General features: G+C 37.7%; 2 protein-coding genes across 6 annotated transcripts in view; both read right to left on the reverse strand.

Moving 5' to 3' along the window:
- Positions 1-10,395: 10,395 nt before the first annotated feature.
- Positions 10,396-15,036, reverse strand: gpr37a (G protein-coupled receptor 37a). The gene is made up of 2 exons (XM_079604254.1): positions 13,818-15,036; positions 10,396-11,886 (listed from the first exon to the last, which is right to left on the reverse strand). Exons 1-2 carry the CDS (start codon positions 14,631-14,633, stop codon positions 11,062-11,064), a joined length of 1,641 nt encoding a protein of 546 aa, XP_079460380.1. The 5' UTR covers positions 14,634-15,036; the 3' UTR covers positions 10,396-11,061.
- A 123-nt stretch (positions 15,037-15,159) lies between these two features.
- pot1 (protection of telomeres 1 homolog) overlaps positions 15,160-15,829 on the reverse strand; it is a 38,002-nt gene continuing 37,332 nt past the window's right edge. For 4 of the 5 annotated variants that reach the window (XM_079604253.1, XM_079604250.1, XM_079604251.1 and 1 more), the window contains one exon: positions 15,163-15,758. In XM_079604253.1, coding sequence (XP_079460379.1) covers positions 15,652-15,758 — 107 coding nt within the window. In that variant the 3' untranslated portion in view covers positions 15,163-15,651. Of the gene's footprint in view, positions 15,759-15,829 lie in introns of all 5 variants that reach the window. The other variant, XM_079604252.1, reaches the window with a different exon arrangement.

Genomic DNA, 15,829 nt, shown 5'->3' on the forward strand with positions numbered 1-15,829 from the left:
ACAAATGTTCCAAGCTTCTTCTGAACATTAACCTCTTGACCTCACATAAACATGTTCCACACATGTACAGTAAGCCATGTATTTCTCACAGCATTGAGACTGAGGCAAAGAAAATCTCCTAAGCTAGTCTAGTCTACCACTTCATCCACTTAGGAAGTGTTTTACCCAAGAGGTTGTCGATTTCTGGAACAACCACTAGGCGTCGCTGTCTCAACATCTTAAACTGAATACACACTTAAACTGGTCCTACCTGTAGAATACACTATCTTTGAACCCAAAGGGGCAAATATTTAATCTTCAAGAGCAAAGGTGGCTTTACACAGTTGGTAAAACTATTATTTAGAAAGAGACTAAATAATAATACATTGCATATAGGCTATATATATATATATATCCTTCTCCTCAAAATTAAGGTTGCATTATAACCTTTCCGATCACCCAACACGTCAATATAGTATCAATAAATATATAGCCTAATCAATATATTATTTTTTAAATCACAGCGTATATTACTGAACTATAATCAATATAAACATTGGTAATAGAATGGAGGTTACATTCCATCTAACATTTACTTAACGCGTTGATAAACTTACTCCTACGCAAATTGACTCAGTCTTGTTTTGAAACCCTTCAATATCTTTTCAATAGTTTCTTTTCATCTGCGTTTACCACCAGCAGACTTGATGATGCGCTTAAGTGATACTGAAAAACCTGATTGTCTTAAAATGTCCTCTTTGACAATGATTGCTTATTGATGCGAAGGAGGCAAATCTCTTTTTTTAAAGAGATTTAATTTGCCTGAATTCACCCTAATACTTAATATTTCATAAATATTATAGCAAATATAAACTCATATTTATTACTATTTGTCACTTATCCCTGACTGTAGATGGCAGTGTGGTTACGTCACAGCACTAGCTAGTCCATTATTCACATTAATACTTTGTGAATCTAAATTTCTATTTTGAATCTGAGGTTCCCAAAAGTTAGGCTACTACTAAATTGTAAGCCTATTTTACGGAACACATAGGTCTCTAATGGCAGACCACGAGTTGTTTGTTTCCAATTCACTCAACAAATCTCAAAGAAGATTTAGAAATACCCCCACGCCCCCCGCCAAAAAATGCACCTGTAAAGTGTGTGCCATATAGTAAGACCAGACGTATGTTTTGAGCTGAAACTGCAACATCAACATGATCAACAAAAGAGCCTGCAGTGACCGCCTGTGACAGGCATAGTGTTCTGCCTCTGAAGGGGGGCTGGTCCGCGCTTCTACAGGGTGGCATGACGCAAATGTCCCAGGACAGACAAAAGACAGCTTTTACTATTGAGTATCCAAACAGAGACTGGCTGCATCAGTGACTCTATAAAATAAAGGAAAACATGCAGCTAAAAGGCACGGGTGAGAAAATGCAAGTCAGCTGTTGGGAAATGTGTGGGCACACATTGACATGAAAATTATAACAGTCAATTTTCCTATGATAGGCTACTTTTTTTTATGGAAGCTTGTTTCTGCCAAAGAATGAAATAGGCTAATTGCAATTTTTTATCTTACAATTCAGATTATTTTTTTCTCAGAATTGCTAGCCAAAAAAATTTCCTGAGGGGGAAACATGAATTGACGGATATAAACGTGCAATTCTTACTCTTTTTTTTTGCATTCACATGATTGTGAATTTACAGACAATTGGAGTGCAGTAGATTTCTCTGATTCCTGCAAATATGTCGACGCCTCGGGTCAAAATCCGGGCTGTCGTTGCTCTAACAAGGATTTGTAGTGTTTATGGCTCCCCTTCACGTCGACCTACTGACATATATTCTGAACCCTGCCTTTGAGAGTAGTATGAAGCTGCAGACTCGGAGCCTGCCGCATCTACAGTCCCCGCACCCAGAGTCCCGCATTCTCAGTCCCCTCGTTTTTCGAGACAGCGCCACCTATCAAATTGGATCGGATAAACACATAAACACGTGAAGAACCGAAACGTGAGTATCGTCAATTTTATTCAATGTTTTCTTTTTTTAATCAAACTACTTTATAGCTCATCGATACACCAATATATGAACAGTCTATTTAATATTTGTAATGATAGTTTGTAACAAAATTTGAGCCGTTAACATGTTTTTTCGCCTTTTTCCCTAACGTTAGCCTTTAACCATGGACTTATTGTAGACAAGCCATTGTAAAAAATTAGTTGACATTAAAGTTGACCAATTAAATACATTATATGTGTTAATATCAAAGAATGTCATCATTAATTATTTAATCAGATTTACCTTTTTTTAATTATCGGAACTTTTCTCCTAAAACTATTGAATTAATTAATGCCGGAGTAGTTATTTTACTTTATATAATTTATGTAGACTACTTAAATTAGTTCTTATAAAACGTAAAGTATTCAAATGGATCAATATTAATTTTACTGTGATATGAAGTTGTTGCCAGCCATTCACAACTCATAGGTTACAGTTGCCTAATAATCTAATTTGCTATGCCTTCACTATGTATTAACCAGTCTATGGTATTAACATGTGAGTTAGAATGTGTCATTTGGTCTTTTTTTGAGGGTTCCTTGTTTTAATTTGTATTTACTGAAATTTGACTGTATGGGCTCTGTGGGGTGGTCTTACATTTTTAATTTGAGTTTGACTCTCTCTTTTTTTTTGAAGATGGATATAACAATTCAAACGGGGAATTCACTTCCAGAAATACAGAAATGTATTAAATGCTGCAGTGATTTTCACTGCCCATTCTGTGCCCCGATATATTTGAATGGTAATAGATAATAGGTTTTTTGAATGCAATTGAAGACACAAATAAAGTCACTAACACAATTCTTTTTTTTTGCTTTGTCCTGTTTACAGCAAGATGACAGTGATTAAGGTGATCGTTAAATAAAGTACAGAATTGTTTATTATTGGTGTTTTGTCTATTATTTGAGTTTTGCTTCACATGCAAAATATCAAAAAACAGGTTTTGTAATGTTAGCATGGTATAATGTTAATTAGACCATTATATGTTGAACTGAAAGAAAAAATGGAATTTGAAACATTGTACAAAAACAAACTAAAACATTGTAGCAATATAATATCACATCATATTTTTCAGATGATAGTTAAATCTGTATTTGTATCTGTTACATCAGTAATTTCCTTTCAATTACACCCACGCTCAAAAAATAAATACTGGGTAATTAGTTAGTTTGAGAACACAATGATTTTTTTTTTTTTTTTTGGTACATGCATCAAGCAGGGAACGCAAATATTTATTTGGATAACTTTAAATTAAAAGAGACCGTAATCTTGCATTCCAATGTTTTCAATGGCATTTGGATAAGGGTGTTATACGATCTTCCGAACAGCAGGAGGCGCTGTCTCGAAAAACGAGGGGACTGAGAATGCGGGACTCTGGGTGCGGGGACTGTAGATGCAGCAGGCTCCGAGTCTGCAGCTTGATAATGTTGGCCTTTGAGGCCATCTGTCAGACTCACTCTGGTTATAACCTCCCCAAAACACATGCGAATTCCCAAAATACTATGTGCATCTTACAACATTAAAGGGAAAGTTCACCTAAAATGTTTAATTCTGTCATTAATTCAATTCATAGATAATTTTACAGAAAATAGCCTACTGGTAATTAATTCAATGGATTTGGCTACAGTATCGTAAAAGTATCGTAAGTCTTCTGATGGCATACGATAGTTTTGTGTGAGGATTGGAATAGACCAAAACTCATTCAACGTTAGCTGACACGCCCTTAGAGTCCGATTCGTTAATGAATCAATCTTTTGAATAAGATCTTTTCAGTGAATCGGTTGATCCGGTTCACAAACGGTCTGAATACGTGTGTCCAAAAATCGTTTCATTCTGTATATTCGGACGCTTGACATTCGCTAGTGAATCTGACATATTCTCGAGTTCAACTCAGTAGGCTAATCCGGTTTGTTAAAGAGATATCATAGATTACCAAAAAATGAAATATTGTCATCAATTATGCCTACTCACCCCGTCGTTTCAAATCCATAGCCTAAGTCTTTTGTTCATCTGCGAAACACAAATTAATATATTTTAAATAAAATTTGAGCGATTTCTGTCACACCACAGAAAGTTTTTCCACCCAAAACTTGTTTCAAAACGTTGAGAATGAAAGATAACATAAGAAAATGTAAAATAATTCCACATGATTCTACTGGTTTAAATTCCAAGTCTTCTGAAGAGACATGATCACTTTATATGATGAACAGATTTAATCTAGCCTTTTATTCACAAATAAACCTTGTATCAGCGAACGTACATTAATCACAAAAAAATTATAAACGGAAGCTCAACCGTACTTTCTTGATGAGCTTCTGCTTTTGCACTCATCTTGTATAATTGCATGTGAAGACATATCATTTATTAATATAATTTGAATATTTCCAGTAGACATACTTCATCAAAGGTGACTCCCAAGCACCCTAAGGGTGTCCTTGATCTACGTGGACCAAAACATGGTAGCAAATGAAGAGATATGAAAATTAATTTCCAATTTTTTTTATCTCTTTCTTATTTATGATTAGGATCAACATTATGAGGTATGGGTATTTATTAAAGGAATACAGTACTGGTCTGTGATGGCCTGAAATTATTTTTGTAAAATAAATTTTACTCTCTGCTCTAACATACAAATGAATGATGACACATGGCCAGTGTTTTGCCCTTGAGTTATGTGATTCATAATGCCTGTAAAGCAAACGTCTGAGGACTTCAGTGGACTAAAACACCTCTGACTAATCACACAAGGGGAACGGTGACCTACTTTTAGGACGGTCCAATTTGACGTTCTCGGTTCCATTTGAAAAGTACACATTTTATTTTCTTTCACAGAAGTCTATTTACATGTCATGCTTATTTGTTTCTTCTCTTAAAGGGATAGTTCACCCAAAAATGTTAATTCTGTCATCATTCGCTCATCCTCAGGTTGTTCTAAACCTTTATGAGTTTCTTTCTTCTGTTGAACACAAAGGAAGATATTGTTGGTAACGACAGTTGATGGACCCCATTGACTTCCATGCTATTTTTTCCACATGGAAGTCAATGGCTACCGTCAGCTGTCTCTTTACATTTTCTTCAAAATATCTTTTGTGTTCAAAAGAAGAAAGAAACTCATACAGGGTTGAGACAACATGAAGGCGAGTAAATTATTTATTTTTGGGTGAACACGTTGTTCCACATGGCAACTTAACCCAAACGCTAACCTAATAGTGCTAATACTCTAATGAGAGTTAGTTGACGTATTTGCAAAGTTACTTCTAGTTATTAGAATGTCTTAAGTGGACGTAACCATCTATATTTTAATGAATAAGTTCAGATGTTCATTAAGGACATCAGGTTCATCTCTGCACATACACATAATTGAACTCCCATCATGCATGAGGAGAGATTTGCTGGGGGATCAAGACGTCTCATTAACACAGGCCTGGCACGTTCAACAATTATTCAATTCACTTGTCAGCTACGGGGCTAGAAGTAATGCATCGCCATTCCTGTGCACAGATGGGCAATAACAAACATCACCCTCTCTCCACTTTCTTCTTTTCTTTCCCTCTTTTTCAGCCTCCTGTGACTTTCTGCTGATGGAGTGAGCTGTCTTTTCTCCATGTACTACCACCCAGTTCAGAGAAAGTGGAATCACAGTTTGCCAACTACTGGCCTGGCAGCAGAATACAGCGTTTTTAGTCGATCCGTGTGAACGGGGATCGTTTTAACAACGTTGTCGTCTGCGGAAAAAAACGCCGAAAAACTTTTCAGTTTTTAGCACATCGTTGTCATGTAACACCCTTAGTTTGTAAACACCTCATTTTTACATTTATTGTTAATTATAAATTTCAATCTTTTTTTTAAATAAAACAAATGTAATCAAGAAAAGGTGTAGGTTCGGTCGGCGCTGATAGCCTAGTGGTTAGCGCACTGACATTTTAACATAAAATAGTTTTTGCGTGCATGATACGCAGTTTTTGCGTGCATATGATACGCACTTTATGGCATGTAATACGCACGTTTTCAGTGCGTAGCATATGCACGCAAAAAAAAAAAAAAAAACATTTTTGCCATATAAATGGCACGAGAAATAACATTTGTGGTATAGATACGCACTTTCATGAGATCGTGTTGGTAAAATTAATCAAAAAAAGGTGAATTTGCTTTATTTGACAAAATCATTTTGAGTTACACAAAATTCTCAGGGGATAATTTTAATTTTATGGTGACCTTTACCTTGCATTCTGGGAAAGAAGTGACAAGAGACAACCACATCAAAGTGACAAGACTATAATATGCAGGATTGCCTTTGAATTCTTTCCATGACAGCTCTCTCTGGAAACCCTTCAGCACAAGCTGCTGTCTGTCGTGCAAAGCATGTGAGGTCTGCTATGGAAAAAGGTGACCTTCTGGCATTCTCAAGCTTTTCACCCACTGAATTGTGCAGACACTTCTGATTGTATCACTTTGATGGATTTTGACAGCAGAGCAGCCATGATGTTTTTAAAGTAGAGTTTTGCATCAAAAAGGAATGATAAAAAAAATACCTAAAGCAAGCAAAACTACTAGGATATTTGCAAAATTTAGAAGGATTCCCCTTAGTAGATAAGGTGGCCATGATTTTGGATATCAATGCATGTCACTTAATAGTTCATTGGCCCCTCGGATACTTAAAATGAATTATAACACCTCAGTGTCCCTTGCGGCCCTTTTGTTTGTGACCACTGAGTCGCAGGCCAGTAATGCCCCTTTGGCTGTCTCCCACATGCCATAAAACATCCACACAGGGCAGTGATTGTTTCCTTTCGACCCCGAATGCCACAGTGACGCAAACAGTTTCCTTTGTCCAAATGAAAACTCTACAAATTTCAGTTTTTGTCTATTTAGCTAAAAGGTCCATGTCAGAATGTGTTATGATATGCCGAGACAAAGAGTTTTAGCTCCTCGGTGAGACACTGTACGCGAAAAGAAAGAGGAAATGGAAACTGAATCAAAATGAAGAATCACTTCATGAAAAAGACTTTCTGTATATTTGCGAATGTAAATAAAAACAGAACTGAGCTGCCTTAACTTTACATGTGAATACTAAAGAACAGAGATGGTTGAAAAAGGATGTTTTCTCTGTTTCTGAGAGAGAAAGAGGGAGGAAGACAATGCAGATATTGTGTACACCCAGTGAAGCGTTATTATGCCAGTGGATGTTGATGCACATTTGACCCTCCTCCAAACAAATACAACTGGGTCCAAACATCTGGGACAACTAGAGGAATGTGTTGGATTTTCCTCTTTCTTCCTTCCTAAAAGCCAAATGATTACCCTATTGGTAGGTTTAGGATTAGTTGTGGGGGTTTAGGGTTAGGATTAGGCAATCAGGTAGCGACTTCAACGAGGGGGTAATAATTTGGGTGGCAGTCGAAATTCGGCACACTGGCAGAAGTGTGAAAGGTTCATTGAGTGAGAACAATAGAACATGAATTGAGCAGTTCTCCTCGCCATGAATTAAAATGGGGGTAAATTAACTAATAGCTTGGTAAAAACATGGTAACATTTAAAACTTGTGTGCATTCACTCATTAATGAGAAATTACTGATTAATATGGTTTTATTTTTAAATAATAATAATTATGACTGTTTTATAAAGCTTAATACAAAAGGTATAGGGGGTTAAAAATAAAGGTTCCAGAAGAAGGTTCTCGCTGCGATGCCTTAGAAGAACCATCATTGGTTCCCAAAAGAACCTTTTAGTGGACAGTTATTAAAAAAACACGTTTTTCCTCATATAGTTTGCAAAAGAACATTTTAATAATCTATAGGACCTTTTTCCACTATAAAGAACCTTATGTGTAATAAAAGAGGTTTCCATGGATGTTAAAGGTAAAAGAGTGCAGTGGTCACAGGCTTTAGTACCACTCTGTATATATTTTAAATGATATATGCAAATAGCAATTACAAAGTAATAGCCCATAAATCCCTATAAATATTAATAATACTTTAATTAAAGCATTTGTTACTGGGAAAATGACTTTGCCAAGTCGAGATAAAAGGAATTTAATAATTAATGAGACACTCATTATGTAATGAGCAGAGGTCATTTCCCGTACATTGTCATGTGTGGTGCACAATTCCACAGGTTTGAGAACCCGTTTGGTTTTGTCATGGATAATCTTCCAGTTTTGAGCAGGGAATAAAATGTAAAAATCTGTTCATTTTAATTGGCTCATTCTCAAAATGACTTTAAAATGGCTGAGCATATTAAAGTAATGTAGAGTGTCAAACTGTCATAAGACACAAATTGCTGTGATGATTTCCCTAAGGACCAAATCAAAGGTTTAGGATAATGCTGATGACGGGGCAACAGGAGGGAATGTGTGCGCTTCCGCTGTGTGAACATCAGAACAGCTCAATTAGGCTTTTCAAAAGGGACCTTTAAACAAACTTGAAGGTTCTCCTACAACAAACAGCAATTTGGCAGTGCCAACAATCCCATAATTCCCCTTCATAGGGCCGCCGCGGAGGGGGACTGCAAATAGTACATACAGTGTGTGTGTGTGTGTGTGTGTGACAAAGAAGAGAGCCGCTCACACACAGGGAAGAGTTCACAGGGATCTCATTAACGCATTCAAGCGTTCATCACAGGCAGTGACCTAGAAATAAGGGACAATTCCACAAAAGGAAAAACAAGACAATAAAGCCCTACTTTTCCGTCACCGACATCCACTCAATCAGATGGATCCAATTAGAAAAGACGCTAAAAAGCGGACAGTCTTTTTAAGTATGGGTACCATTGTGGCCCATCCACCTCAAACTGTTCCCATCATCGTAAACAAGTGTGCATAACCAGACAAGGCAAAATGAACAAATGCTATAGTAAACCTTGATTATGGTATAAGAAATTATGACATTATAATAAGATGCCCTAATAATAAGCGATAAGAGTTCAACAAGAACAAACTAAATTTTGAAAAACATTAAATGAATTTAGTCCTTGCGGGTCCCAACAACGTAGTGGCATGAAGCACTCATCATTCATGAAATATTAATATGACACGTGCCGTTCAAAAGAATGACTGTTTGTTGGTGCCTATGAATAATTTATTAGGCCAAAGTGTGGGTCTGAATGATGCAATCTATTTAAATATGCATGAGAATGTCATCACTGAACACAAGTGCCTTCAAAATATTGAAAAATGTCATTTGAAATGTTGTTGTCCATACATTAAAATCAATGGGGTTCAAAACAACATTAGCCTGAATATTTTCCCCAAATATCCACAGTAGAATGTGTACTACTGTAGGTTTGGATAAATGTCTAAATGATGACAGAACTATACTACCGTTCAAAAGTTTGGGGTTGGTACAATTGTTTAAATGTTTATAAAAGAGGTCTCATGCTCACCAAGGTTACATTTATTTGACCAAAATACAGTAAAAACAGTCCTAATGTGGAACATTGCCACTTATAATAAATGTGTTTTTCTATTTTAAGTTATTTTAAAATGTAATTTATTACTGTGACGGCAAAGAGTGTCTCATAATTCTCCTGAAATCATTATAATATGATGATATGCTGCTCAAGAAACATTTCTCATTATCAATGTTGAAAACAGTTGTGCTGCTCAATATTTTGATTCATTCATCAGGATTCTTGATGAATAGAAAGTTCAAATGAACAGCATTTATTTGATATAGAAATCTTTCTAACAACATAACATTCTTTACTGCTAATTTAATGCATCCTCGCTGAATAAAAGTATTACATTTCTAAAATCTTCAATTCTTTCTGACCCCAAGAGTTTCTGAACTGTAGTGTGTTCTTTTAAGATATCATCAGGGTCTTGATGTGAATGCAGTTCTAAGCGGTAGAAAACACCTTCTAGGATACTCTGTGTTGGCCAAACTTTTAATCTGAAATCAAGCTATACTTCAACAACAAAGAGTTGCATCTCTTGTGTAGCAAGTAGACAGCAAGGCAGCGCACTAGGTTTTGGAGCTGATCGTAAATGTAAAAGAGATGAGATTGTTCCTCAAGCAGTGCAAAAGTCCAAATATCCCTTTCATACTAAATGGCCAATAAACAACCAGACCACAATAACGAAACTCCAGCTGTCTTGTTAAGCCAAACAGGCTTCCTACATCTTTCCCTACACTCCCAATCCAGTCCGCACTTCTATCTGTGAGGTCATGGAATCCGCTGCAGCATGAATGCCTAATGCTGAACTGGCCATGGCTTTAAACAAAAGCCTCTGTGTACTAGAGTACTGTATGGCATTGATGATCCAGAGGCCTGTGAACCAACACCATCAAGAATGAACCAGCCATTGGAGAAGAATTGATTGGTAAAGGATATACTGATTGGTTAGATCACATAATCTGAATAAATAGAAAACACCATGTCCAGTTTCAGTATAACACTCAAGTTTTATCTGTAATGTTTTTTTTATTTATTATTATTCAAAAGTGACATGTCTTGGCTAAAACAACAGCGTCTTCAGTGCTTTTCAGTGGCTGAAGTGCATCACAAGTACTTCTGCTAGCAAATACAGAGTGAATTTAATACTTACATAGCAAAGGAGCTAGGCTTAACGTTAAATCGATTCACAAGAATCGCCAATTTCCACAACACCAAAACATACTATGAACAGCCATTTTCTATATATTACCTTCAGTACAGTAAGTCTCAGAGATACTTTTAACAAAAATACAATTACAACAAATTAAATTGGAAAAAAAAAAGATACTGGGGTAAGAAAATTGTGCAAATATTACAAATGCATGTGAGTTAATCCATAATATTTCTAGACCTAGTCAAGGTACTCATGTCTTCTTCTGTAAACATCAATAGGCAGTCGCATCTCTAAGACAATGTGTTCTGTAATAAACGTGGTTCTTTCCCTTTTCACAAGTTAAAATATCCAGTTTGTGGGCATCCCTCCCAAAACACAGCAGAGTAAAATCAGAAACTGCAGCGTGTGAAAACATCTCTGGACTGGTTTATTCCGTATGTCTAAACCCTTGGAAACGAGTACCTCTTCAGTAAGGTACCTTAACAGTGCGTTCCCGCTATTGGGAAGGTAGATGGATCCCTGCGCACTACAGTGCTGTAGGGGGAAAGCTCCAGCTCGGTGGTGCCATCCTGATCGTTGTCGTCACTGTTGGGCTCGGAAGACTTTGGTGGACCGCACTCCTCAAAGCAGCAGCAGCAGCAGTCCAGAAAGGCTTTGCTGAAGGGCCGGCAGAGAGCCAGAAGCAGCACCGGTGTAACCGCGGACTTGCAGAACAGCATCATCTGACTCACCAGATGCAGGATATCCAGTGTGCGACGCGGCACACCTGTAGCCATGTACACCGATACGATGTTGCTGATGTTCTCCGGAATGACGCAAAATCCGTATAGGATAGCCAGGGCAACAACAATGCAGTTCATTTGGCTCTCCAATTGGATCTGCTTGCGGTTGCCGCGGACGCTGGCGCGTTCGGCCTTGCGGATCTTGCGTGCGGTCACCACTGAGCTGATGATGGTGAAGAGAGTGGGAAGGCAGAAGTAGCAGCCGAAGTACCACCAGAGACGAGCGCTGTTGTAGGTGAGTCCGAGGACGTAAAGCGTGTCCGGGAGAGCCGTGGAGATTCGGACCACGCAGTGTTCGCAAGGCGTCACTTCCGGAGGCTCCCGGTCCTCTCTCACCAGCTGCCGGATAAGAAGCTCGGGCAGGGCAAGGAGCAGAGCGCCGATCCAAATCACCATTAGCTTGGCTGCAGTGGAGGTGCAGTTCTCGATCATCTCGTAGTACATCTGGACGTTGCTCGCGGCACGGAAACGGTCAATGCACAAAGCACAAAGAGTGAAGGTAGTTACTCCTAAAGACGCCACCTGCAAGGTAAAGGGGAAGTGTGGTCATTACTAATAAACTTTTAGAAAATCCTTCCACTGACAAACAGCGTTGGGATCCTAAAGGAACATTGCGGGTGAAATTAAAGTTAAGTCTAATTGACAGCACTTATAGCATAAAGCTGATTACCAAAAAATGTAATTTGACTTTTTTTTTTTTAACAAGCAAAAATCTGGGTTACATTGAGGCGCTTGCAATGAGGCCAATTTGAAAGCATTAAAACTCATCTTTTCAATAGTATAGCCTGTAAATGAGTCGACGTAACACCTTAAGCTACTGTAAAAAGCATAAGAACTTCACAGATCATATAATACCAAAGTTTTTACATACGATTTCTGCTTTTAAAATAACATTTAAAAAATGGTCACATTTCACTTAAATTGTAAGTGCCTTATTCCGTAACCTTGATTTCTGATTTATTTCAGGAAAAAGGAGGAATGAGCCTGAAAGCATGTGGCAAAATTTCAAGTTCAACCATAAAAATAAAATGGTTTGAGCGCAACTTGTATTGAACTCCTGAGCGTGTGGAACATTAACGAAATTCAATCCCACAAAACACCACAGCCTTTCCATTCAGGGCCATAGACTTCATTGTTAGGTTGAAACATTGTGATCAAGTTAGCGGGTTGTTCTGAATCAAGGGTGTAGGCATTTGCGCTCAGTAGTGTGTCAGGAGATTAAAGCCACAACTATGGCACCAATCAGGTCAATTCCTCAGAAACACATGATACAATCTGAACGCTGCCTCAGGGCAATACCACTATCTCTTTGTGTCTGCAGAGAAGACACTCCCCCTTACTCAAGTAGACAAAACACAACAAAGCTGTCTGTCCTGACCTACACGTATAATATTTGCATTGAATTTCTGACACAACACTTTCACACAGCATAATCTAATTAAAATGCCAACAAATCAGCTCTGGAAATTTGTTACTTAAGAATGTTGCAAGAACACTTCAATCTGTATGTTATTTGATAACAATAGCCATAAGATTATTGGTTTGATCATGTACTGTACCATACGCAGTTAGGGCGCTTTGATGCAAGAAGTCTTCGGAATCACAAAGTTAAGAGCGGGTTGAAAAAATAAAATAAAATTATCATCGTGTGTTGTGGAATTACATTGTGAAATTGGACAGACGCTGAATGGCGTAGCTTTTTACGCAAATATACGTAAATTAATAACGCAATGCAAGTATTTTGTAATTTCAACGTTGCCACAGAAAGTGCTATAGCTGTTAATGGCGTTTCACTTTCATGTCAGTAACTGTCTTGGCTGAGAAACGGTAGCAAAAATTTTGCTAAGCAAGTTTGTTTAAATCAATATGTACAGTAACTTACCTGACCTGACTCCGTGACCTAACACATACGGTTCAGTAGCCCAGACATTTGTAGAAAACTAACATCATCTTTAAATACGTCTAAAATGATGAAAGCAGTTACATGTGAATCCCATGTGCATTTACCAGAAAGGATAAACCAGCAATTTAACCAGTTTCAGGTGCAAAAGTAGCTTACTGTAGGCCTACTGTACATCTGAGAACCTGCTAGACTAAAGTCAAGCTCAATCAAGAAACCAAGTCCGGCTGGTGAACCAGACCCACTCAATCACGAGTCTGACCCACCCTTAATTTTATAGCTCACCTTAATCCATAAAAAATACATATGTTATACAGATGCAATGGAAAACTACATAGAATGTGTGATGTGATCAGGTATAGCCCTTATTAACTAACCAAACAGACTAACTTATATTAATGATTCTTTTAGAAGTCTTGCCCCATGTAGCTACCATAAACATATTTTTCAAATAGTAATACCAATTTGACACATTAGTAAAAGAAAGAACTGCATTTCAATCACCCATTGAAAGTGACCAACCACAGTTCTCTTAATCCAATATGGCGTTTACCTCAATGTATGGAATGATTTTACAGGAGAATTCCCCAAGGAGCCAATCCTTAGTGAGTTCGTGGAATATAACAAGTGGCAAGCAGAAAAAGAGGATGACAAAATCCCACAGGGCGAGGTTGGCCAACAAGGAGTTTGAAATGCTTCTCATGTAGTAATTGTGGCACACTATGCACATGATTGCTATGTTCCCAACAATCCCCACAGTGAAAATGACGATGGAGAAACACATGACGGCATATGCACCATACGATTCACCTGTCACGGGGAAAAACGGATTCTTCACCCCTGGGGTTTTTGATCGTGTGTTAAAGGGAATTAACGGAGTGAAGTCTTCCTCAAAGTCTTCCACAGGTGAGGTGCCCCATTCAGGAATAGTGACATCAGTAGGAAAGTCTGTAGGCTGGATCTGTGCTACAGGCTTCGGCAGTGACTCCACGCGCTCAACTTCATTTCCCGCCGTCGCTCTTCCTCGTCGACGATGAATTTCACTTGTTATTTCCCTCAGAAATGATTTTGAGTTGCTATATTTGTCCATTACATACGTTTTTTCGTACTTCTGTCTGGAATATGCGCTCACCATTAAATGTTTTGTAGTACCGACCGATGAAATCACATCTGTAGTGGTTTCCTTACCTGTTCCATAACGGACTTTATCTAACGTCACACGTCGTTCTTGGCTGTGTGTGTTAATTGTACGCTCTTTATTGGAAACTATTTTTGACTTTAAATCAGTCGTGTTGTTGCTACTTGCGAGAACTACAGAGAGTTCACAACAAATGAGCAAACAAAATACAGTTAAAAATTGCATTTCCATTGCGTTTTCCTTTAAAATATCCAAACCTGATTAATCCAGTATTTTAAGGCGTACTTGTAGAATTAACATCAAGCTTCGTCCCACTCACTGGTCTCTCGTTTAGATGAACATCGCTAGTTTCCATTTTTTAAAATCAATAGTTTTGTAACAGCAGGTCAAACAGGTGTTCAACCAAACAAAACAAAGGTAGTTGAAGTCCTTGAACAGCAGAGATATTTCCAAGCGTTTCGTACAAGAGGAAAAATAGACTTCAAGGAACGAGCATCCAGCATCTCGATAAAGTGAAAGTCCTTGAGAGCCGTTTATGATCTCCTGATGGATCTGTGAACATGAAGCTCTGTCAGGGACTCAGGGAGGCGCCGCTTTCACAGATACAACAGCACAACACAGTGAACGCGCCACCTTGTGGACTGAAACACAACTACATTTTGTTTCCGGCAACAACCACTTGCTGTCAATGCTCATCAGTTTCACTCCAGATGGCTTGTTAAAAATGCCAAACACAAGTCAAAGCAGAACAAGTAGTTATGTATTCTAAATAGAAATATACTTTATTTTATAGATGAATGAATTGAGTGTTTGACCATAAAACATATTTACATTTCTTAAAAGAATAGTTAACCCAGAAATAACAATTTTGTCATCATTTTCTCACCCTAAAGTTGTTCCAAACCTGTAAGAGTTTCTTTCTTCTGTTGAACGCAAAGGAAGATATTTTGAAGAATGTCTGTAACCAGACAGTTGATGGAGCCCATTGAATTCCATAGTATTTTTTTCCTACTATGGAAGTGAATGGGTGCCGTCAACTGTGTGGTTACCGACATTCTTCAAAATATCTTCCTTTATGTTCAACAGAAGAAAGAAACTCATACATGTTCGGAACAACTTGAGGGTGAATAAGCAATGACAAAATTGTAATTTTTAGGAGAACTATCCCTTTAACACAAAAGATTTCTAGCAACTCCTTTTTTTCTTGTTCTTTGCAGATGCCCATCTATGATATTTTACTTTAACTTCTTTATTCCTCTCTGATTTCGGAGTCAGTGATCTGGTAGCAAACTTTATTTATGTTATTGTCCTTTACAGTGTAGACAGAGAGGCAAAGATCCAGCCATGGACGTTCTTCTGCAAAGAAAATACAGAAAAAAATACATTCTCTTACTCTGGAATATTCCTTCAATATTTAAAGGGAAAAA

Source organism: Phoxinus phoxinus (assembly GCF_949152265.1).
Source record: "Phoxinus phoxinus genome assembly, chromosome: 25".
Classification (NCBI taxonomy): Eukaryota; Metazoa; Chordata; class Actinopteri; order Cypriniformes; family Leuciscidae; genus Phoxinus; species Phoxinus phoxinus.